Genomic DNA, 25,291 nt, shown 5'->3' with positions numbered 1-25,291 from the left:
TTTTTTTTTGCTTTTTTAAGTAGATTCATAAGTAGCCCTGGTGGCACAGTGGTTAAAATGCTTAGCTGCTAATCAAAAAGTCAGCAGTTCAAACCCACCAGCTGCTCCAAGGGAAAAAGATACGGTAGTCTGCTTCCATAAGAATTACCGCCTTATAGGGTTGCAATAAGTTGGAATTGACTCGTTGGTAATGGATTTGGTTTGGGTTTAGTACATTCATTTCAGCCCCCCTCCCACCCCGAAAGCTAAACTTAAAATAGAAGGAATTTCAAATCTAAATGAAGTGGTGCTGTGGTTCCTAAATGCGGCCTTACATCTTTATCACCTGAATCACCTGGGAAACTTTTACCTGGGATTATACATTTTTCTGGTCTACTTCAGACACAATCAAACCTCCAGGAACTCTCCTCTCTTTCCTTCTCAGGTGAAAAAAGGACACAGAGAAAACCCATTGTCATCAAATGGATTCAGACTCACAAAGAGAAGAGATTAACATACATTGAGCATAGTGTGACGTACCGGTGCTAGGAATTTTAGATACATTATCTTAAAACATGTATATCTTACTGTGGGTTGTGCTCATAAAAGTTTGAAAGCCGCTAACTAAAAGGATAATATTAGAGAAGACAAACTGCTAAAAAACATTCAGAATTTAGTGACTGCACTTGTGCCATAGTCTGATGTTTAGTATAAAATAATCTTGCATGCTAAGATTATTTCTTGTCACTGGGAAAGAGGAAACAGAGTTGCTGTTATAAAAGCATTCTGTGTTAAGCACTTTCTGGTTAAGATAAATGTGGGACTGTTGTTATTTCATTAAACCCTCAGAAGTGGTAACATTTGCACAATTTCTTTCTAGACTCGTTACCCCATGTTGGAGAACCCCGAGATTTTGAGGAAAACAGCTGATGACTTTCTTAATAGAGTGGCGTTGACGGATGCATACCTTTTATACACACCTTCCCAAATTGCCCTGACTGCCATTTTATCTAGTGCCTCAAGGGCTGGAATTACTATGGAAAGGTATTGTGTGTTAATTAGATCAGACTTCACTCACTCTGTTTCCTCCACCGTGGAGCCTGTGTTTTTAACTAAGTACATTTGTGACAATAGTCCTTCATATCTCTTGTGGCTGGAGGGTTGGTAAGGGTAGCCGAGGGAATAAATGAAATTACCTTTTAAGAACATCTTTAAAAATCGAGTAAAATCTCTGAGTAAGAGGATACATTTATGACTAAAGTAAACGTAAAACAGATGATCTTCCAAAAGACTTAAATAGCTATCAGTGTATGGCATATTTACAAGTTTTATGGACTGGTAAGCAACTTGAGTGCAGGAAATATGTCTGCCTTGTTTTACCATTATTCCCCCGCTGTAGCGCCTAGCGTGTGGCACGTGGGAATATAGTAAAGATTTGTTGAATGAATAATGCTATAGGGAATGTCCAAATAAACTGTAATTGACCCATAAATGGTAATAAAAAAAAAAAAATAGCTAGTACATAAATGCACTCTGAGAACCAGGCTCTGTGATAAGCACTTTACATGAATTAAATTCACTTGTTCTCTTACAACAATGTCTTGTACACAGAATAATTAAATATTATTATACCCATATTTGTTTATAGGAAGTTCTTACTGATGGTTAATGGTAGATTTGACATTTAAACCCATGTCTTCCTGAATAAAGCCATACCCTTAATGATTCAGTCATACACTCTTATTAGTTATTTACCTTAACTAACTAAAAGCACAGACTAGGAGCAAAATAAGCTAGTTTTTAATTTCTCTATTTATGACCTTTAAATTCTACTTGATTTCATTCCTAGAAATAGCTGACGAAAAAAGATGATAAAACTTTAAATTACAGGTTTATAATCCCTTCATAATTTCAAAATCTATTGATATGGTGATGGAAAACCTGAACAGGTGTGATTTAGTCTTTATTCTGTTTAGTGGAAATACTTGTTCCTTGCAGAAGTATCAGTAATCCTGATTACAGGATGCAACCTCAGACATCACTGAATATTTCACATTTCATTATATGCACACCATGTTACCTTTCTAAAACATGAATGAAGCACCTGTATCCAAGATAAGGGATTTTGGGCTTGTGTTTTATTTATGATATACTGCTTCTCTCAACAAACAGCCCACCAGCCATATATAAATGCATACATTCAATCTCAAGGTGATTTATACCTCCACTTATTAAAAAAAAAAAAAAAAAAATTAAGCAAATATTTATTGTCTTCTGGCACTGTGCTACACTTGAGGAATGTAAGGATGAACAAGATATAAATCCTGGCCTAGTTAGGAAAGATAACCATGTAAGTAACTGATGTCTGAGGCACTTAGGTATAGAGCTTCTCTAAGGGAAGAAAGCCCTCTTTTCCACAAAATTTGATTAATATGTTGAAGCATCTTTTGCAGAGGTACAGTGATTTTTCTTACGTGGCAAGATTTTTCTTATGTAGATAGAGTGAGATAAAGTTTCCTAAGGTCCAAATAAGAATTTTTTCATCTTAGTTTAAATTCTGGCTAGGTAAAATTGAAATTGTGGTCTCTTGGGCTCTTTGTGAATTAAATAGACCTTTGTCGCTTTCCCAGGGAATATAGTTATTTTGGTGTTTTTTTTCCTTCCGTTTGAGGAAGCTTTCAAATCATTTTCAATTTACAGCTGACCTGTAGACAAACTTCTGGTTACATTGCTTTTACATTTATTGCTGGTTTCAAAAGGGAAGCCCTGTGTGCTGTTTAACATTTTGGAAGTTGCCTTAGGTTATTACTCATAGCATGTTTTGTTATTGTTAATCCTGGGCTTTCTTCTCTTTCATTTGGATTTAAAGTTATCTTTCTCATATGCTGGTTTGACATTTTAGATATCCTTGCATGCCTGTGGATTTTAAAAAATTAAAATTCTCATTCAGGGTTGAGATAAAAAAAAAATTCCTAATTTTAAAAACTTTACAGAGGTAAAGATATCTAGTCAGCTAACTCTTAGAACCACATCTATCACTGTTATGCTTAAGAAATGAAAAGGAAAGGAAGAATAAAAAGTAAACAAAAGATGGCAAAAGTCTGAAGAGTTTTAGGGAGAAAAGGGAAAAGAAAAAACTAATTTAGGTATTTTGAAATACAGATGACCAGGAATGCATTAGTTGTTACATTGTTCCAGTAGTACCTAAAGTCCTCTAACTTCAGGAGGAAGAGAGAATTACCATCAGCACAAAGCTGACTCCTGTGTGGTGGAGGTCAGACTACCCCCACTCTCTAACCTTTTTACCAATTCTGACACCAGCCATCCCTCCCACAGTACTCTCTGCTACTCTTCTGGGTTCTGTAATTCATTACAATAGCTACACAGGATTCACAGGCCGTACTTACAGGTAAATGGTTTATTAAGGAAGCAACAGAGTACAACTCAGGATCAGGATCAGGAAGCTTGTAGACAGAGCCTTGAAGGCTCCCCCAAAGTGAAGAGCACATTCCTCCCTTCTTCAGTGCAGGACAGCTCTGTCAGCTCCTCTTGGCCGTAGGCCCTTCTCTCTGCTGTGCACACCCCTTCTCAGCCATGTAGGCCCTCCTCTCAGCCCCCATAGGGCAGACTTCCTCTCAGCCCCCTCAGGACAGGCCTCCACTCAGCTCCCCCAGGACAGGCTGTGCAAGCCTCTCTGCCTTCGGCCTCCCTGCCATCAGCCTCTCCACTGCTCACTGACCCAACTCATAGCCAGTGTAGCAGTTTTGTTCAGCTCTCTTAGCTGCATTCCCAGCAGGTTTCTGTTGTCACTGCTGACTCTGCTGCAGGCCCCATCTGGGCCTCTAGCAATCTTCGGTGTTAGAGCCCTTTACGTGTGTTATAGCTCCTTTAGGAGGTTCCTTGCCTCCTCTTTCTGTTTCTTCTCTCTTCTTGCCTATTCTCCTTTCTGTCGCTCACCTTCTGAAATATCTGTGGTGTTGGCTGCATATATAAGTGAACTCCTTGTCAATTTCAAGGCACAGCCCTCCCAGCAGGACCACGAACTGACCAATCCCCTTGGTGGACTATAGTCACTTCATTTGCCTAGTCTACACTTACTTTATTTGCATAGTCTACAGTATATTGACCAATCTCTGCAAGGTGCATAAATAGACCAGTCACAGGGCAGGGTGCAGCCCAGGTCCAGACAAAAAGTATCACACCATCAAGTTGTTTGCAGTTTACCCAGGAAATGGCCAGCAACCTGGACAAAAGTAACAAACCTTCTAGGGTAGCAAACTAGGGCAGAGGTAACTCCTTAGGGCTTAGGGGAAAGAATCTCTCAAGTTGTTTTTCCAAAGAACCAAGGCAGAAGCCACAAAAAAAACTCATTTTTCTCTACAGCTGTCAAGGGACTTATTGATTTCCACATCTAAAATGAATTCCCAGAATAGATGGTGAAGATGTAGCATAACTTAGTTATCAAAACTTTCTAATGTAAACAACATGGATAGCTTAAAAGACTTACAGCAACAAAAGTTAGTAAAACATTTGTCTTGCTCCTTCCTATTTGTAACTTTTTATCACCCACAAGAAAAATTAATATATGTGTGTATCTTTTATGTTTGAATGACTACTTAGGGCTTAAGAATCTGTTCACTTGGGCTTTTGTTAATTATAGATCAAGTTCAAGTACATTAAACCTCAGTACCTTAGTCTAAATATAGGAATTATATGTTCATAGTGCTATTAGTGGTTCTGAGAAAAACAAATTATTGGGCTTTATACATTTATGGAGAAGTATTAACATCTTTGAATTGGACTCAGTATAAATAAGATTCAATAGATTTGTAAAGCACACGATGATACTAAGACTGGTTTGATTGTTCTAAGAAGAGCAACTGTAGTTAACGTTGACTTATTAAGGGGAAGAGAGAGTCCTCACTAGTGCCAACTTCCAGATCCACTGTTTCCTACCCGTATGACTTTGGGTAAGTTTCAAGGTCATAACTTGTACGTCCATGTAACACAGATTCCACATCTGTAAAATGAGGTCTTGAAGCAGTACTTACTTCATAGGGTTTATATAGTAAACACTTACATGTAAATATTACTACTGTTATATTTATGCTGTTTTACTTTCTAAACTTTGTGTTATAAAATTTAAATAAGTAACTTTGAACAGTAAACATCTTTTGCTCCAAGTGGTAATACTTAACACTATAAAAGTTGTAAACTGTAGTTTTGTGGAATTTAAAGCATTGTTACATAATACATTTAACATGTTAATTTTAAAATTGTCCTTGATAAGTGTACATGGAGGAAATTTACAATGTCATGTTTTCTCAAGATGCTGTATGGTTTCAGTAGAACTTTTTTTTTTTTTTTAACTCTGTAACTGTCCTTTCTTTACCAGTTATTTAACAGAGAGTCTTATGCTGAAAGAGAACAGAACTTGCTTGTCACAGTTACTAGATGTAATGAAAAGTAAGTAAAACAGAATGTTTTATGAAATGTTCTTGTCCTACAAAGCTACTTCACAGATCACTTGAGATAACATGTAGACTTGTTTAGATTTACTTCCACTGAATTATTCTATCATGGATCCATGAAGGATACACTGATGCAGAACAAATGGAAGGTATAAGAAAGGAAGTAATCTTCACACATACAGAATTTATCAGAAGAGTAAATATACAATCAGATTCAGGATGAATTTAGAGATTCAAAACAGGGTCCTTCTGAAGTAGTCAGAGATACATGATAGGCTCTGAAAAAGATCTAAAGAAAACTAAATGAAGGATAATGTTTAAATTAGGAACTTCAATTTTGTAAATAAGTCAGCTTTGACTAGTTAATTTGTGTCTTTTGCAAGTGATTTCGTTAGTTGCCATCTGGAAGGCCGTGGTTCTTAACTGGAAGATTTTGGCAATGTCTGAAAACACTTTTGGCTGTCACAGTGGTGGTGGGAGTGAGGAGTGAGGTTGCTACTAGCATATAGTGGATAGAAGTAAGAATGCAACTAACTGTCCTACAATGTACAGGACAGCAAAATGGTAGGCTGAAAAATGCCCCCCAACACACACACACACACAAAAGATATTCATGTCCTAATCCCTGGGACCTGTGAATGTTAACTTTCATGTAGCAAAAAAAAAAAGGGGGGGGTCTTTGAAGATATAATTAAGAATCTTGAGATGGGGAGATAATCCTGGATTATCCAGGTGGACCCTAAATGTAATCACAAGTGTCCTTATAAGAGAGGCAGAGAGATTTGACACAGAGGACAAGATATGTGAAGACAGAGGAGAGAGAGACTTGAAGATGTTGACCTTGAAGACTGCAGTGATGTGTCCACAAGCCAAGGGATGCTGGCAGTCACCAGAAGCTGGAAGAGGCAAGGACCAGATTCTTCCCTAGAGCCTCCAGAGGGACTGTGCCCCTGCTGACACCTTGATTTTGGCCCAGAGAAACTGATTTCACACTTTCGGCCTCCAGAACTGTGAGAGAATACATTTCTGTTGTTTTAAGCCACAAGTTTGTGGTGATTTTTTAATAGCAGCCTTAGGAAACTAATACAGCCTATAACAAAGAATTATCGGCCCCAAGATGTCAGTAGTCCAGAGCTGAGAAACCCTGTCTTAAGGGTAGAGTAGAATCTCCACTTAACTGACTGGCTTTATTAACTGGCCCTCTCCGTTCTTTACCGTTGCCGGCGGCACAGTGCTCATGGCTACTAGGCTAGTCTAGGATTAAAACTCAGTTGTGTTTGTTCTCAAACCTTTTCTTGCCACTTGTTAATTAAAATTTTAATTAAATACTGAACAAACCAATAAAATACAAGATTTAAGATACTGATCTTAGATGATAGTGGTAAATGGTTGTACTTTACATATGTTTTAAAACTTAAAATGCTTGAGGAGGGCATATTCCTATCAGTTTTTTATTCTCTGCTTGAAGTGATTTTGAGGGCTCCTTTGAGTGATGGATTTGTGACATAAAACTGTAGGTCTTCAGTTGTACCACTAGAGGGTTCACTTTCAAAGCTAATTGTCATTTGGCCTTGGATTTTAGGATCATAGAATTTAGTAGATAAAGGGGCCTTAAAGATCGTCCACTGTACTCATTTTATAGCTGACACTTTTATTACTGATTTCTTTTCAGTACTTTTATTTTGCTTCACTTAATTTAATATGAAATTAAAATAACTCGATAAAATTCTCTGATCTTTAATAATACTAAGATACCTACATTAGCCATAATTCTTTTTCCCTAAGGGTGTTGGGCTACAAATATCAGTTCAGTTGAAAACACTGCTTTATTTGGATTATGAAATGTCACTAGCATAGTCACCCGTTGGGAGCACATTACTGGTTAATGAACTCCAGATTTCCCATTGTTCCCATAAAAAACCTTAAGATTTATATTTTTTGGTTTATTATAGTTGAATAACACACACTCATGTAGAGAATATTTCTGTCATTATAAAGTTAACTGATACAGTAACTGCTTTTAACCTCAAGAGAATATTTTTGTTTTCTTGGTGATACTTCTTGTATAGGTTCTGCATTTTGTTAAAGCATTCTACCTTTATTGTATGTTAATGCTTTTCCTACACGCTCGGCCCAACATCTGTAGGGAGTGGATGTTATAAATATGATTGGTGGTAGAGAACTAAGTGTGTTCACTAAATCATATGGGGATTAAAAAAGCTTTAAATCTAGGCAAAAAGTTCCTGTTAGGATTTGCATGAATTCAATACTGACTAGATTGTCGTTAGGTGTCTTTGAGTCGGTTCCGACTCATAGCGACCCTGTGTACAATAGAATGAAACGCTGCCAGGTCCTGTGCCATCCTCACAATCGTTGTTATGCTTGAGCCCATTGTTGCAGCCACTGTTGTCAATCCATCTCTTTGAGGGTGTTCATATGGTAGAACATGTGTTTAAGTCGTATATGATGTGGGCTAAACAGCAGACAGCCATAATGTGCTTAGACAAGAAGTATGGTGTTCACTGAGTTTTAATGCAGAATGATACAAATCCTAAGAGGAAAAATCACATCCTTTCAAGAGTGCTTTTTTGTTGTTGTTCATATAACAACAAATAACCAAAACACCAAACCTGTTGCTTTGAGTCAGTTCCAAGTCATGACCCCATATGCTGAGTGTAACAACAAATAGGAAAATATTACTTGATTCCTTTATTATGAGAACAAGGTGTTTCATTATTCAGTTTAAATCCTTTTTAATCTCCATATAGGTATGAGAAACTTGGTAAAAAAGTATGAACCACCTAGATCTGAAGAAGTTGCTGTTTTGAAACAAAAGTTGGAGAGATGTCACTCTGCTGAGCTTGCCCTTAACGTAATTACGTAAGTAAATATAACTGTCATTCAAGAATGGATATAACTATTATCCAGTCCAACTTATCCTTAAATCACTTAACTGGTGTTCATCTGGGGAAAACTTACCCATCAAATCAGATTTTTTTTTTCTTGAGTGGAAATTTCTAACAGGAGAAAACACAAGGTATCTTAATGATTTGGGCTTTCATAGTATCATTTTGATCCTTTCACGACTGGTGTGTTCTTGGGCTTGTAGGCCCTGTCCTGTCCTGTTCCTCTTCCTGGAATTCCATGGGCAGTCTTCCTAGGGAACCCCTGAACTCCTCCTGCCATTTTAATCTTTGGGCTCTTCACAGGTCCGGTATCTTGTCTGAAGAATAAGTGTACTGTTCCACATCTATTTCTGTTGGGAGAGTTGGCATATTTTCTTCCAGTGGGAAACTGTGTCCTGAAGACAGAACCAATAGGAAGTTGTATTCCTCTTACAGCTATAAGGAACACCCTTAATACCTTATTGATTTGTAGGCTAAATGTGTAAATCAGTGTATTCACGCACCTTATGTCGGCAAATTACTTTATTAGAACTAAGCTTTTAGGAGTTTAAATAGTTGGGGATCTGGGCAGATAATAAGAATAGTGAAGCCGTAAGAAGACTTACGTTTTCTTTGGAATACATTTTGATTCTAAAGTTCTACCTTATTTGTAAAGTTTCAGTGGGATTTGGTGCTGGCATCTTGCAGGTTAAGATGCATTTTAGATGTTTTTGATTTCTGCGTGGTGAGTATATGCTAGTGAACAATGAATGAGAAGTCAGAGAAACATTCTGAGGGGCTTCAGGTCAGGTACACTTGACTAAAATTCCTTAACTATACATTTGTAGTAGGGGAATATCCAGGATTTTATGAAGGGAACAGAACACGGGGCTATTTTATTATACTTATAACTATAGCTACTAAGCACATTTTGGCATACAACTTGAAATTTATAGATTTCACTCTGGGTTTCAGTGGTAACAGGAACAAAGGAGAGGTTACAGAGAAGTAAAGGAATGTTGACTTTTATGAATAAAAATATTGCAGGGGCCATTGAACTCTTAATCGTACCTCCTAGCTAGATAACCGAGTAGACCATGATCCAAAATTCCTAAATCTTCAGTGTTTACATCTTATTCCAAGTTACCATCTGTTCTGTACTGCCAAGCAAATTCTAAATATCTAAAAACTTAGAGTGTTTTTCAAACTGTTTTTTTTTTTTTATGGACTTTTTAAAAAAAGTTTATTACATATACTTTTGTAAAATACAATAAAAAATGAATTACTCAAAAATGAAAGACATACAAAATATAAGATCAAATTTTATTATTAGATTCATCAGTCAAAAAATTTGTCAAATTGCTAGAAAAATTCTAAACACATACTCAATTTATGTCTTATTGTAGGCTGGAAACTGGACTGAGACTGGTCCCTGAGCCACACTAAGTAGTACTAAGGATAAAATACCTGTTTTCCTTGACTATTTAGAATTCTTTCATCTTTATTTTTCATTACACAAGTAATAACTATATTACCATTATAAAATCAAACAAAACAGATAAAGCTAAAATTCCGCTTGACCAAAATCTAAATCCCAGTCATGACCTCAGGAGGTAACTTAGCATGCTGTTTGGCTTTGCCAGCCTTTTCTCTGTACTATGTGTGTGTGTGAAATTTGTCTTTCATTAATATTTTCATACTTGGACATATTTTACAGTACCTAATATATTTTTTTATATCAATCTTTAACTTTTGCCAATCTGGATGAAACATACTATCATATTGGTGTTTTAATTTGCATTCTCCTGATTACTGAGATACTGATGTTCCTGTGTTTAACATTTATATGTCTTCTTCTATATCACTTATTTATAACCTTTGAGTGATTTTCTGGCAAATTGTTTTTTTATTTGTAATTTTTTTTATAGATTTTATATACTTTTTATGAAAGGTATTTTCTTGTTTCTTTTCACTTATTGATGTACAGAAAATGTCTCTTGCTTTATGCTTTTACATCTGAATACCTCTTCTTAATCTAGATTTCGTATTGTCTTGTTGAGCTGTTTAAAACTTTAAACTGTTTAAACTTAGAATGTGAATAACGTGAAGTAGAGATCTAACATTTTTTTTCCAAATAACCTGTTGTCCTAATCCATTTTTTAGTATTTCGTAATTTTCCCTAGTTATATGAAATACTCTTCATCAGATTAAATTCTTATATATACATGATCTATTTTTTGGCCTATCTAGACTAACCGTTGGTCTGTTTAAGTCTATGTTAATGCCGTACTTTTAAATACCATAGCCTTTATGGAATGTGGTTTGATGATAACTGGGACAAGTTCCTCCACATTTTTTTTTTTTTTTTTACTTTTGCACTGGGATTTTAATTAGCATTGCATTGGGCATACAGATTTGAAGAATACTAAATTTCCTATCCATAAACTGCATCTTTTTCCATTACATAGTCTTTGTCCTTCAACAGATAATTTCTCACGTAGCCTTCTTAGTTTACTACTAGATATTTTATACTTTTTATTGCCAATATTGGATTGATTATTGATGGTTGCATGATTACAGGAAGAAGAGAAAAGGCTATGAAGATGATGATTATGTCTCAAAGAAATCCAAACATGAGGAGGTATGTTTACTGCAAAGCTGAATTTTTATTTTGGTTGCGCATTATGATGTAACCATACTGTTAAGGTTCATTGTTCCAGAGTACATACGTAGAGGTAGAGGTTTTTTAAGGAGTTCCTGGGTGGCGCAAATGGTCAAGCGCTAGAATACTGATACGTTGGCAGTTCAAACTCAGAGACACCTCAGAAGTAAGGCCTCTGAAAGGTCACAGCCTTGAAAACAATGGACTGCAGTTCTACTCTGCACACTGGATTGTCATGAGTCAGAACTGACTCAATGGTAACAACAACATGGCTTTTTCAAGCCTTCATCTCTCGCACCCTTCTTTACGTACACTGCCTTCTACTTGATGAAGAATCCTTTCCAGTGTTTGTAGAAGGCAGCAGGAATACTCCTACATGCTCTACTTCCAACTTTCCAAGTATTTGTCCCACCCACATTTTTTTGTTTTTGTTAATTGTATCTGGTGAGTTAAGAGAGAAATAATCAGGAGGAGCCAGATTACAGCTGTAACCTTTGTTCCTCATTGGAGTAGGATGGTAGAATAATAGCAATATTACTGTAAGATTGAACTAACACAAATTTTCCTAGTTTATCTACCTTCTGTAATCAGCATAGTAAAAGGAGAACATTTTCCTAAAACTGAGGCAAGGAGGTAAAAAATACTGGTTATGCTTCAGTATAAATGTTATTCTTACCATATTTTTTCCCCCTTCTTAGGAAGAATGGACTGACGATGACCTGGTAGATTCTCTGTAACCATTTGAAGTTGACAATTCAATGCTAACTAATCAAGAGAAGAAGGAAGCATATCTGAAATACAACTTTATTTTAAAAGTAGAGTGTGAAAACATTAAAATATATTAAACTTTTTAAGTTTCTGGTAATTTAAAAAATGTTCCTTTTAGAGTAGCTTTATATGAAATAAAATGCCTTGAAGGGAGCCATAATAGCATATGGTTTGGATAGTCTTGCCCCTACCACAACTAGGATCAAATGAGTCTTTCTATGGTAGCAGGTTTAAGTTGCAGTGTATTTGCCTATAGTTGAAACAAAACATGATCAGTAATCCTATCCTTTTTGAAAAACCACACGGACAGAAATCAAAAATTAGAAGTCAGCTTTCTGAAATGCTTTTTGCCCTCAAGATACCTTTATAGACAGTTTCTCATGCCATCCTGATATACTTAGCTATGTGTGTTACTACTGGACTCTAGAACATACTTTAGCTGTTACATGGCACTAAAAGCTAGTCATCTTGGGTAATAAATGTTTGTTTTCCTCAGTTACCTGAAAACATTTCCAAATGGGTAGAAGAAATATGCAGTCTTTGAATAGCTAGCTGTGTCTAGCTGAAAATCTTAAGTTGCTATTGGAAAGCAGACAGTAGCAGATTCATTTTTATAATTAACCTGTTAGATCACCTGTATGTAAAGCCATATAAATCGTTATGATTGCTAGGTGTTTTTTTAAAAATATCTTCAGGACATTTAAAATTAGTTGATATAAAAATGTACCAAATTACTTGGGTGTTAAATTATTACAGTTTCTACCTCACTGTGTGACCTTGGGCAACTTAGTAAACCTCTCTGTACCCATTTCCCAAGTTGAAAATGGAGAAAATAATACCTACTCCTCACAGAATAATCCCTGCATATGGTAAGTACTCAATAAATGTTAGCTATTATACGCATTTATTCAATTTAATAGTGATCTTATTACTCACTTTCTAAATTGGAACCAAACTGTGGATGACGTTATATTAGACTAATTTTGGGGGGAGGGGGTGCGGGGGGGAACTGAGTTCAAAGAATTCTGAGAAACTCAACTGCCCTTAAATTTTATGGAGACTCAGCTTGGATATATACACCTCTTCAGTCCCAAAGCATCTCAGGCTGCACTTTCCATAAGTGTAGGTACCATTTTAATAAGACCTTAGTATATGAGGGCTGTGTTTACTCTCTGCATATGCTTCTAACAACCTTTTACATTCTATGCTTGAGGTCTTTTGGTGTTCTTTTTCCTTTTCACTCTGAGATGAGAGGAATAAAATTACATGAAGTGGGATTTCTCAAAAGTGGAGTGAGAGAAGCTGAAGTTCATAATTCTCTGATGTAGTCCACCGTAAGTAGCACTGTTGCTAGGCCCTAAACAGAGTTGCAGAACATTCACAGTTTATCTCCTGTTGCCCTTTCAGATCATCAAACATTGGTTCCAGAACAAGATCCACATTTATCTCTGAAAAATCTCCCACCCTGCCCCACTAAAAAAATTATAGTGTTTGTGCAAGGTTTTATTTCAACGCTGACCAGCTAGTTACTGTAGGGCCTACGACGCCAAGTGTCAAGTTTCCGTTCCAGTTTAAGAGACAAACGTGATTAAAATGTAAAAAGCAGGGTAAGTCTTTCAGGTTTGTATTTTCTTATAAAAGGTACAAGGGGAAGCAGCAACATTTAGATGGTGAGGACAGTTTGAGCTGAGACTGTATTAATATTTTAGGCAAGATCATGGGGTAGCAGGTAAGTCAGAATGGCTGGAGGATGGGATGTGATTAGTGGGAGAGAAAAATTGCCTAGCACTAGAGTTTGCTGAAGATCATTCAAAAACAGCTGCAGCAGTATATTGACAGGGAACTGCCAGAAATTCAGGCCGGTTTCAGAAGAGGACCTGGAATCAGGGATATCATTGCTGATGTTAGATGGATCCTGGCTGAAAGCAGAGAATACCAGCAGGATGTTTACCTGTGTTTTATTGACTATGCAAAGGCATTCGACTGTGTGGATCATAACAAATTACGGATAACACTGCGAAGAATGGGAATTCCCGAACACTTAATCGTGCTCATGAGGAACCTTTACATAGATCAAGAGGCAGTTGTTTGGACAGAACAAGGGGATACTGATTGGTTTAAAGTCAGGAAAGGTGTACATCAGGGTTGTACTCTTTCACCATACCTATTCAGTCTGTATGCGGAGCAAATAATACGAGAAGCTGCACTACATGAAGAAGAATGGGCATCAGGATTGGAGGAAGACTCATTAACAACCTGCATTATGCAGATGACACAACCTTGCTTGCTGAAAGTGAAAAGGACTTGAAGCACTTACTAATGAAAATCAAAGACCACAGCCTTCAGTATGGATTGCACCTCAACATAAAACAAAAATCCTCACAACTGGACCAATGAGCAACATCATGATAAACGGAGACAAGACTGAAGTTGTCAAGGATTTCATTTTACTTGGATCCACAATCAACAGTCATGGAAGCAGCAGTCAAGAAATCAAAAGACGCATTGCACTGGGCAAATCTGCTGCAGAGGACCTCTTTAAAATGTTGAAGAGCAAAGGTGTCACCTTGAAGACTAAGGTGCGCCTGACCCACGCCATGGTCTTTTCAATCACATCGTATGCACGTGAAAGCTGGACAATGAATAAGGAAGACCGAAGAAGAACTGACGCCTTTGAATTGTGGTGTTGGCAAGGAATACTGAATACACCACGGACTGCCAAAATAACGAACAAATCTGTCTTAGAAGAAGTACAACCAGAATGCTCCTTAGAAGGATGGCAAGACTGCGTCTTACATACTTTGGACATGTTGTCAGGAGGGATCAGTCCCTAGAGAAGGACATTGTGCTTGGCAGAGTACAGGGTCAGCAGAAAAGAGCAAGACCCTCAACGAGATGGACTGACCCAGTGGCTGCAACAATGAGCTCAAGCACACCAATGATCGTGAGAATGGCTCAGGACCAGGCAGTGTTTCGTTCTGTTGTGCATCAGGTCGCTGTGAGTCGGAACCGACCTGACGGCACCTAACAACAGTGATCAGACCGTTTTGCATACTGTTGACATTTTAGGAAATGGCAGTAGTCTGTATCCCATCTCATCCGTTCTCTCTCCTATAATATTAGGGAAGGAAACCAATTAGGATACGAGTGTGGTAGTTCAGTTGAAAAGCAGGAGTGTTGGAAAAGAGGAAGAGAAAATAATACGATATAGAGATGAGAAGGGGGAGAATGAAATGAATTGACGTCATGGGAGTGCAGCCATAGATGTGTTTTGAGTTTAGGTATCACTATTGAACTGTCACAGTTGAAGCTATATCAGGGCTAGCTCCCTCAATCGAAATAACTGCCTTTTATAGCATAAAACTATATTAAACAAAAATCTCTTAAACCTCTTGACTAGTTAACACTTTGTGTTTTTTCCTGCATTTTACACACCAGAGGACCAGAAAATGCACTGTTCTTGCTTGGAATGTAGGTCTTTAGAAAATACTTCATTACAGTGGGAAACGCTTTTCCTAATGCTCCCCTTTGTTCCTGTCTTACCCACTTTGATTACTAATGATATTCTGCCATATACTTTTGTATGCCTTGTCTCCCCTGCACAATTATGGGAGGGAATGAGTTAACAAATATATATTGAACAAGTAAATGGAATCTTTTTCAAAAATGACCTATTAGCAAAAACACTGATCTGAGGTTTCATGTATTAACCTGAGCTTTGCTCTGGTGCTAAAGTCTGAACTGCCCCTAAAGAAGGTAAGAAATAGTAAGAGTAAATGCTTAGCTATATGTAGACGGAAGTAATTAACTATGCAAGATATCCCTTGGTTTTATTTTAACTTAACCCTTGTGAATATTACACAAAAATACACATACAGAAGCAAATAAAACTATACAAACTAAATATCCAGCAGATACAAGTAGTCAGAAGTTTAAAGATGGGGAAGCTGTAAGTGGCTGGTGAAGTTGTTTACATAATCAAAGGGGTACAAAAAACCAACTTGGAATTAATGAATGAATACTTTGAATAAAAGCATTCTAGTTTTTTGTATGTTTGTTTTACATAGAAATTGGTAATCTATAAAATGGTTGAATGGGTACATGCATTGATCAGTACAATGATCAATAATATTTACTGAATTCAAAGTATTTACTGTTGTAAACATTTAACAAAAGCATTATGAGATCTAGATAGTCTCTGACAATCCCAACAAAATAAAGTGGTATGTTTAAAAAATAAAGCAATAGATCCATCCTATATATCTTCTTTCAACAGTTCCAGCAAGCAAAATCGCACAGTATTTTAAAAAAGTATACAGCAAAGATTGTTTCTGTTATAACGGCAAACTCTGGAAACTGTGAATACAAATAAAGTCATTGAACAGTCAAACGGTCATATTCCTAATCAGGAAGAAGTTAACGTAAGAACAGTCTATAATCCAGTTATAGTCAATTGTCAAAAAAGAATGTTTTTTCTTGTCAGTTGATTTCATACTTCTTTTTCCAAGAGACAGCAAACTTTGGCAATTGGATGTATTGAAAATAGGTCTTCAAAGTTCAAGATACAGTCATATCATTTTGTGTTGTGAAAGGTTATCTGTACACCAAGGCTCAGACGTTGGTAAAGATTGATTCCATGTGGAAAAAGTGCAAATATCCTGCACAGATAGCTTACAAAGCTGCTGGCACAGTTATTCACCAGCAGAATCTTCAGTTTTGTTTGCATAGTTCACACATCACTGGGAATGTGGAAAATGTGCTGTTTTTTGGCAAGAGCAAAGGAGACATTATACTGATGTGAGTTACCATGTTGGGCATGCTGAGTCCATGCAGAACACTAAGGTGAAGGCTGCTACCTGACATCATTGGTTTTTGTATACTGGTTTTGTTTTTGTTGAAGTAGTTCCGTTATTGCCAGAAGCTTTTTCAGTACATGCTAGACAGAAGGGAAAACATAGCATGAAAATAATTAGCAAATACACGAACAAAAGCTTAGTCAAAAATATCAGGATCAGAATCTAGATTTGGAAAGAAAAAAAAAAAAACATGTCAAGTCAAAGGAATTCACAAAATGTAATGACCATTCTCCCCAAATGTAAACTTCTGAAAGTTTCTATTTATTCAGTCTTTGAATATTTTTAGTCATAACCAAGATAGAGAACTTTTGTAGACTATAGTGACTAGACATTGATTTGTGTCTGGCACTCACATATCTATTCAGGCTCAATCTTCTAGGATAGACTATCTTGCCAGAAGACAGATTTGTCACTGTAAATGACACATACATCAAAATCATAAGCACTGTAATGAGACCATTTAAGGGTTACTGGCTTCCGACCTACTGAACACTTCTAAAAATTCAATCTTTAATTTTTAAAGAATCATGGAAGAAATATGGTTACATCATGGTCAACTTAAACAGCTCCTTTACTGTCTTTAAAAAGTTTTAGTTGGTCCAAATGCTCCAACAAGATTTATTTTTATTTCTAATTTAATATCCAAGACAAGTCATATAATGAAATCAGACTCCAGCGAAATAAGGAGACATCTATCTCCATATACACCATGGGCACAGAAGGCCCATGACATAGTCTATGTTTCTAAAAGTGACTGGAATTGTAATGAGCTGCATTATTGTCTAAACTTGGTAAAACTGAGGATTCTAGACTCTCAGAGTAAAGAAAACTTTGAATCATCACACTCAGTGCCTTAATCTCTTCTACAGGATTCCTGACCAAATAGCCAGTGTAGTGACAGTACCCTTATCTCCTAAGGCTGTGGAAAAGTTCTACGAAGATGTATGCTTCCATTTATAAAACTGTCCCCATGTAACAAACTCTTGGTGGTCACTGGTTTGCAACCTATTTCACAGTTTTAAAAATGTGTTTCACTTTCAAGAACTGAGGCCATTCAAAACAATTCATTTTGTTCTCTTCTCCAAGGTAGTATCTTCAAGTTAAATATCTCTAATATCTTAACTGACCTGGTTTTAAGTCCCTTCAAATCCTGGTCCCTCTTCTTTGAATATATTCCAGTCTGTATCCCTTGTTCTAGATAGCAAAAGTCTACTAATGTAGTCAGGGTTTCTCAATGCGTGGGCCATGATTCACTTGCATCTGAATCCCTAGAGGAGCTTGTTAGAAATGTAGATTCCAAGGCTGCACTCCAGAATCTGTGGGTGTAGGGCTTGGAATATATATTTTTATCAAACTTCCCAATCACTATGGCCATGCACTGTGTGTGTGAGAGAGAGAAAGAGAAAAGCCACATCACTATTTGCTTTATAATTAGCTCACATGTCTTTTTCCCACATATGCCACTAAATTATTTTGAACACCACTGTTTTCTGGTAGAGTTAACATTAAATTCAAGAACAAGACCTGACATTTCATAGTATCAAAAATACATCACCTTAGCCTGGGCCTATTATTCCTGTCTGCCAAGACGTTTTTGGATTGATTCAGACGTTCAAAAATTTAATAAAAATAATGACCAGGATTCATCTTTTTATTACCTCTGAGAGTCTTATGCTGACATTTTGGTTAAACACTAATCAAATACTGTTGACAAAGACTGGTGAAAACCTACCTGCTGTGCACCACGCTCATTACTGAGTGTTCTCAGTTCATCTGAATGGGCCACACAAATCTCATGCAACGCTGCTAAATCACGGGACAGGTCAGTTCTAGAATGATCTGTAGTGTCCGGAAGTTCAGGTACATTCTTTAAGGGAATCATAAAACTGCACTTAGAAATACAAATCTCTTTGTCCCTTGAAAAGATTCTAATTGGTTATAATAGAATTTTTAGCACATAATACAAATAAGCTCTCTCAAAATTCTAAGGATTCTTATCAAAATGTAACATTCAGTGCTAATTCTGATAAAATATAGCTTTTGTGATCTTATTATTCACATGCAAACCAGGTTCCATTTCCTTCCACAGCATGGCAGAATATGGTGCAATATTACTGTTTTTCTAAAGAATTGTATTTCCTAAGAATTACCTTTATATCTGTAAAAGCCAGATAAACAGTATAGGCATTAATGGTTAATGTGGATCAAAATTCTTCTTTTGCAGACTTAATTTCATTATTAAGCTACTGACGTTTTTCCAGACAGTAAGCATATAAGTAGGAACTGCATTATAAAGGTGTGATGCCAGTGTGTCAGGTTTGTAATTATCTGTGAACTCTGCCCAAAACACTTGTGAAGAAACAGTCGATGTTAATTACAGTGCCTTCAGGTTTATACAGCAACATAATCACTGTGGTAAATTTACAGAGCTTTATTATTAGCACTAAATTCCAGTGTTATTTTGAACCTTGGAGTAAAATTTAACATTGCCTTTTTTTTTTTTTTTTAAATACATTCCTCTTCAGAATGTTGATAATACTTGATATACATTCCTAAAATACGCAAAATACTCCATTTTCTATGGTACATTGTTGTTGTGTGCTGTTGAGGCAATTTCAACTCACAGCAACCCTATATGACAGATTAAAACTGCCCCCATAGAGTTTCCTAGGCTGCAGTCTTTATGGGAACAGATTGCCAGGTCTTTTCTCCTGAGAAGCCACTGGTGGGTTTGAACTTCTGACCTTTAGGTTAGCAGCCAAGCACTTAAAAGCCATTGTAGTACCAGGGCTGTGGTATAGAAAAATACAATTAAGAAGAATGCAATTCATTCTTACTAATTCATTGACTGATCCAGATATTCAGTCAATGGCTGAGGGGTTATAGAGATAACAGACACTACAATACTTTCAGAAAATTTATAATCTAGTGGAAAGGACACAGGAGTAAACTAATCATTGCAACATTGTTAATTATTAAGGATAAACAGAGGATACTTAGGAAGCAGAGTGAAAGGTATTTAATTCAGGCTTAGGGCTTCCTGAAGGAGAGAAAGTTTAAGGTAAGTCTTGAAAGATGAATTCGATTTATACAGAGGCAGAAAACAGTATAAGGAGAGTGGAAGAGTATTAGGACTGTACTCCTAACAAGTATTAGGACTCTACGTAGTTAGAAATGCTAGATTGTATGGCTTAACTGGGAGAGTGTAGAAAAAAGCTGACTGCAGGCACTTTTGTAATTATGGAAAGTAAGTGGATCCCTGTGCATGATTTCAAAATCCTAGAACCCTAGAAATACAGCTTAATATAAAACTATTGTTAATTGCCATGCAGTCAATTCTGACTCATGGCGATCCCGTGTGTGCAGGGTAGAACTGGTTCATAGGGTTTTCAAGGTGTGACCTTTCATAAGCACATCACAAGGCCTGTCTTCCAAAGCACCTCTGGGTGGATTTGAACCTCCCAACCTTTCAGCTAGTAGTCAAGGACTTAACTGCGCCACCCAGAGACTCCTAGATATCTCCTTAAAGATTATTACAGTAAAAATGCCTTTTTCAATTACTGACGAACTATATATATTTTTATTTCCAACTATATCTTTTGGTAATTAAAAATACTCAGATTTTCAAAACTCTCCAGGAGTTCACACATAGAAACAAGATGGACGTGTAGCACTTGCCCCACCATCTCTCAATTTCATTATAATTGGGGAACTATATGCCTTAAATAATTTCTTATACTCTAATTTTTATAACCTTGGCTGCTAACTAGTGGCCCACAGGCACCTTGCTTAACTGCCACAGTAGCGTGATGGTTGTTACGTCTTTAAGTGAATGTGAATGCGTTAAGGCAGAATGTGGACCACCTACTCTAACATTCCTTAATATCAAACACCTGGCCCAATTCACAAATGTGTTACTTTCCTGATTTCTATAAATATGAACTGAATTATTAACATACTTAGTAATCATTTAGTTTTAAATTATTGATTCAACATCTGAAAATCTATAACCAATTGAGATAATTTTATTTAGAAACCCAGGGTTTTAGAAATTATAAAAATATCCCCTACTTCAAATTTTGAAATCACAATTTATTATTTATAAACGCCCAAGTGGGTCTTAGGTAATCATGAATGAAGTCTAAGTATATAACACCAAAAAAATGTATTTTCTTTCTAAAAAGGCACAGGAACACTCATTTTCCGGTCTGTTTATTTCAGAGTCATGCCAGTGTTGATTCCAACTCAGATGACAAAGGAGAGCTGCACTATAGGGTTTTGTAGGCTATAATCTTTACAGGAACAGATCCCAGGTCTTTTCTCCTGCAGAAACACTGGTGGGTTTGAACTGCCGACCTCTGAGTTAGCAGCTAAGTGGTTATTAACCATTTCGCCACCAGGGCTAATTGGTTTCAAAACCCACAAAACAGCAGCAAAGTAGCTAGAGGCAACAGAATGTCACAGCAGTTAGACGGGACTAAATTCCAAGGGTAAGAAAAGGCCAAGACAAAGAAACAAACAAACAAATCACCCAAGTCATCCAAAAGCACAACAGTGTATGCTTGGTGTAATCCAAGCATAAATGCTGGTAAATAATCAAATGAAATAATAATTTGTTTAGAAAGGTAGACAAAAATATGTGGTTTCTTGATCCCCTCCCCACCCAGTACTGGATAAAAAAATCTATAAAGGTTGTTGCTTAAATTGGTTAACGCTCAGCTACACTAAATAATAGGTATCAAAGAACTTGAAAGATATATACATACCCCAAGTTCATCCAAAAACATGATCATACGATGTTTGTTATTTTTGATGAATGGATTTACTCCTTCCATATAGGGTTCCTAAAAAAGAGGAATAAGAAGCTTATTATATGCATCAAAAAACCAAACATTATTGTCTGATCTATAACAAAAAGCATGCATGTGGCAAGAATTCTTATAAATCTAATTATGTCCATCAGTAGCCAATACATGTCCACAAGAACTTACCTAATTATATGGCAATAGTATTTTCCTTCTAATAGAAGTAAACAGCTACACTGAGAACTGGGGGATTTTTCATGAGAGAATGAGTAGTTCTGGAGCAAACCAGAACAATTAGCTGACACAAATTATTTTAAAATTCATTAAAAAATAATTACTTGGAAGGAGGGAGCGGGCTGACTCATTAGGGGGAGAGTAAGTGGGAGTATGTAGTAAGGTGTATATAAGTTTATACGTGAGAGACTGACTTGATTTGTGAACTTTCACTTACAGCACCATGAAAATTATTTTTAAAAAATAATTACTGAAAAATTATTATTTGCCAGGTACCACAACAAACATGGGTCCATACCATGGGTGTGAGTCTAGCAGGCAAGATAAAACACAGTGTGATAGAGGCTGCAATAGGACACACATTATTGATAACCTGCCTCAGGATTCAGATAACTTAAAAAGTTCAATCACACATGTAAACTGCTCATCATACTAAAATCTGCTATGTTATAAAAAGGAGAGAGTTATTAATATCAACACAAACTCTCTTAAAATCAGTAAGAAACCCACTGAGATAACGACGTCAATAGTCAATTCAAAAGAAATACTCAGTCTCTAAGAGTAATAAAATAACGAAACACAAAAAGAATATCACTGAGTTTTGTAAGGCTGTAGGTGGGCATCCTACAGTAGAGCGAAAGCCTAAAAAATGTATATAATTCTTTAATTTGTAATTCTACTCCAAAGTTGTTGTTGTTAGGTGCCGTCGAGTTGGCTCCGACTCATAGCGACCCTATGCACAACAGAACGAAACACTGCCCAGTCCTGCGCCATCCTTACAATCGTTGTTATGCTTGAGCTCATTGTTGCAGCCACTGTGTCAGTCCACCTCGTTGAGGGTCTTCCTCTTTTCCGCTGACCCTGTACTCTGCCAAGCACGATGTCCTTCTCCAGGGACTGATCCCTCCTAACAACATGTCCAAAGTATGTAAGACACAGTCTCGCCATCCTTGCCTCTAAGGAGCATTCTGGCCGCACTTCCTCCAAGACAGATTTGTTCGTTCTTTTGGCAGTCCGTGGTATATTCAATATTCTTCACCAACACCACAATTCAAAGGTGTCAACTCTTCTTTGGTCTTCCTTATTCACTGTCCAGCTTTCACATGCATATGATGCAAATGAAAATACCATGGCTTGGGTCAGGCGCACCTTAGTCTTCAGGGTGACATCTTTGCTCTTCAACACTTTGAAAAGGTCCTTTGCAGCAGATTTGCCCAATGCAATGCGTCTTTTGATTTCCTGACTGCTGCTTCCATGGCTGTTGATTGTGGATCCAAGTAAAATGAAATCCTTGACAACTTCAGTCTTGTCTCCGTTTATCATGATGTTGCTCATTGGTCCAGTTGTGAGGATTTTTGTTTTATGTTGAGGTGCAATCCATACTGAAGGCTGTGGTCTTTGATCTTCATTAGTAAGTGCTTCAAGTCCTTTTCACTTTCAGCAAGCAAGGTTGTGTCATCTGTATAACGCAGGTTGTTAATAAGTCTTCCTCCAATCCTGATGCCGTTTTTCTTCATATAGTCCAGCTTCTCGGATTATTTGTTCAGCATACAGATTAAATAGGTATGGTGAAAGAACACAACCCTGATGTACACCTTTCCTGACTTTAAACCAACCGGTATCCCCTTGTTCTGTCCCAACTGCCTCTTGATCTATGTAAAGGTTCCTCATGAGCACAATGAAGTGTTCTGGAATTCCCATTCTTCGCAGTGTTATCCATAGTTTGTTATGATCCACACAGTCGAATGCCTTTGCATAGTCAATAAAACACAGGTAAACATCCTTCTGGTATTCTCTGCCTTCAGCCAGGGTCCATCTGACATCAGCAATGATATCCCTGGTTCCAGGTCCTCTTCTGAAGCCAGCCTGAATTTCTGGCAGTTCCCTGTCGATATACTGCTGCAGCCATTTTTGAGTGATCTTCAGCAAAATTTTGCTTGTGTGGGATATTAATGATATTGTTCTCTAATTTCCACATTTGGTTGGATCATCTTTCTTGGGAATATGCATAAATATGGTTCTCTTCCAGTCAGTTGGCCAGGAAGCTGTCTTCCATATTTCTTGGCATGGATGAGTGAGCACCTCCAGCGCTGCATCTGTTTGTTGAAACATCTCAATTGATATTCCATCAATACCTGGAGCCTTGTTTTTTGCCAATGCCTTCAGAGCAGCTTGCACTTCTTCCTTCAGTACCATCGGTTCCTGATCATATGCCACCTCTTGAAATGGTTGAATATCGACTAAAAGTTAGTTTAAGGAAATAACTGGACACACTTGAAAGGAAGTCTATCTAAGAATACTTATTATAGCAGTATTTACACTACAGGCAAGTTAAAAGCCATCTAAACATTCAATAAAAAATTGACCCACTAACCCATGGCCGTCGATTCCAACTCATAGCAACCCTACAGGACAGAGCAGAACTGCCCCACAGAGTTTCCAAGGAGCACCTGGGGGATTTGAACTGCTGACCTTTTGGTTAGCTGCCATAGCACTTAACAGCTATGCCACCAGGGTTCCCCAGTAAAGGAGTAGTTAACCTAATTATAGTATATCCAAATGATGACATTATAAAGTACTTTTTTAATTTTTAATATATTTCCAAATATAAAAAGTTTTTCAATATTAAATGACAAAAGCAGGTAACAGTATAATCCCTACAAGAGTGTTAACAGTCATTATACTCAGATAAGTGGGATCATGTGTGGGTTTTTTTTTTTTTAAATAACTCATCTGCATGTTTATATTTACAATGAATGTTTATTGTGAAATAATAAAATGAATTTGGGTACATTTAAAAATATCCTGATTTTTGTATTTAAGTTTGGGAGAACTAGAGTGTATTGGATCTTGAAAAAATAACAGTTTTCTATAGTGGTTAAAGGCTGGTTTTTGAAATTTCATTATTAAAGTGTAAAATCTAAACATTTTTAAAATATAAATTCTCTTTATGAAATTCCCACTGCTGATAATTCACATAAGCTGCATTTTATGATTTTATGATGTTAAAGTTTCATTCCTAAATTACATATTTAATTATCAATATGTTTCTTTACCTTAGCTCCGAACTCCACAAGATTTGCTAAATTCTGCACGGACTTAGCCACTAATATCAGTGTTCTTGCAGCAATAGGTGATGGGGAATCTAAAAGAAAAATGGGCACAGTTAATGACACCAATTCTAAAGGTACTTTCCAGGTAAACCATTATAAATGTAGCACTTTAATGTTTCTTTTCTGTTAAAATACTAACATTTTTCCATTCAGAACTTGTGTTTTTTTTTAAATATCTGACCTAGATAAGTCAACAGAGCTTCAGTTAAAAAAGAAAAAATGAATACACTTACCAACGCTTCTAGTTTTGTCAAAAAGGTACTACAAAACTCAGCAATCCCCAACTGGTTGATAATATTTCAGATTATTTCAAAGCTTTATCTTTATCACTAAAAAGACTATCGCTCCACACTCCCTTCAGGACAATCCACAAAGCTAATTTTAACCCCCTCAGGTTAGCAATTTGTAATCAGAGCAATTCCCTGCTTACAACCTTCAATGACTACAAGTAATTCACTCTAAAGCTCAAGAGTAAAGGTAAAGTCTGGAACTTCTGCTTTATTTTGAGGGAAAAAAAC

The 25,291-nt window shown here is 36.7% G+C and overlaps 2 protein-coding genes across 4 annotated transcripts in view; one reads left to right on the top strand and one right to left on the bottom strand.

Annotated features, from left to right (window-relative positions):
• CCNH (cyclin H) overlaps positions 1 to 24,802 on the top strand; it is a 34,640-nt gene extending 9,838 nt beyond the window's left edge. For 2 of the 3 annotated variants that reach the window (XM_049867250.1, XM_049867270.1), the window contains exons 5-10: positions 860 to 1,023; positions 5,375 to 5,445; positions 8,219 to 8,330; positions 10,916 to 10,976; positions 11,696 to 13,372; positions 24,722 to 24,802. In XM_049867250.1, the coding sequence (XP_049723207.1) occupies positions 860 to 1,023; positions 5,375 to 5,445; positions 8,219 to 8,330; positions 10,916 to 10,976; positions 11,696 to 11,734 (447 nt within the window). In that variant the 3' untranslated portion in view covers positions 11,735 to 13,372; positions 24,722 to 24,802. Of the gene's footprint in view, positions 1 to 859; positions 1,024 to 5,374; positions 5,446 to 8,218; positions 8,331 to 10,915; positions 10,977 to 11,695; positions 13,373 to 23,689; positions 23,984 to 24,721 lie in introns of those variants that run through there. The other variant, XM_049867261.1, reaches the window with a different exon arrangement.
• RASA1 (RAS p21 protein activator 1) overlaps positions 13,759 to 25,291 on the bottom strand; it is a 124,332-nt gene continuing 112,799 nt past the window's right edge. Inside the window, exons 22-25 of the mRNA XM_049867235.1 lie at positions 24,717 to 24,805; positions 21,388 to 21,465; positions 18,354 to 18,488; positions 13,759 to 16,701 (exon numbers count right to left, since the gene is read on the bottom strand). Of these exons, the coding sequence (XP_049723192.1) occupies positions 16,618 to 16,701; positions 18,354 to 18,488; positions 21,388 to 21,465; positions 24,717 to 24,805 (386 nt within the window). The 3' untranslated portion in view covers positions 13,759 to 16,617. The remainder of the gene's footprint in view (positions 16,702 to 18,353; positions 18,489 to 21,387; positions 21,466 to 24,716; positions 24,806 to 25,291) is intronic.

This window comes from Elephas maximus, chromosome 2 (genome assembly GCF_024166365.1).
Source record: "Elephas maximus indicus isolate mEleMax1 chromosome 2, mEleMax1 primary haplotype, whole genome shotgun sequence".
NCBI lineage: Eukaryota > Metazoa > Chordata > Mammalia > Proboscidea > Elephantidae > Elephas > Elephas maximus.
Note: the sequence above shows the minus strand (reverse complement) of the source record. Positions and strands in the feature narration are given on the sequence as shown.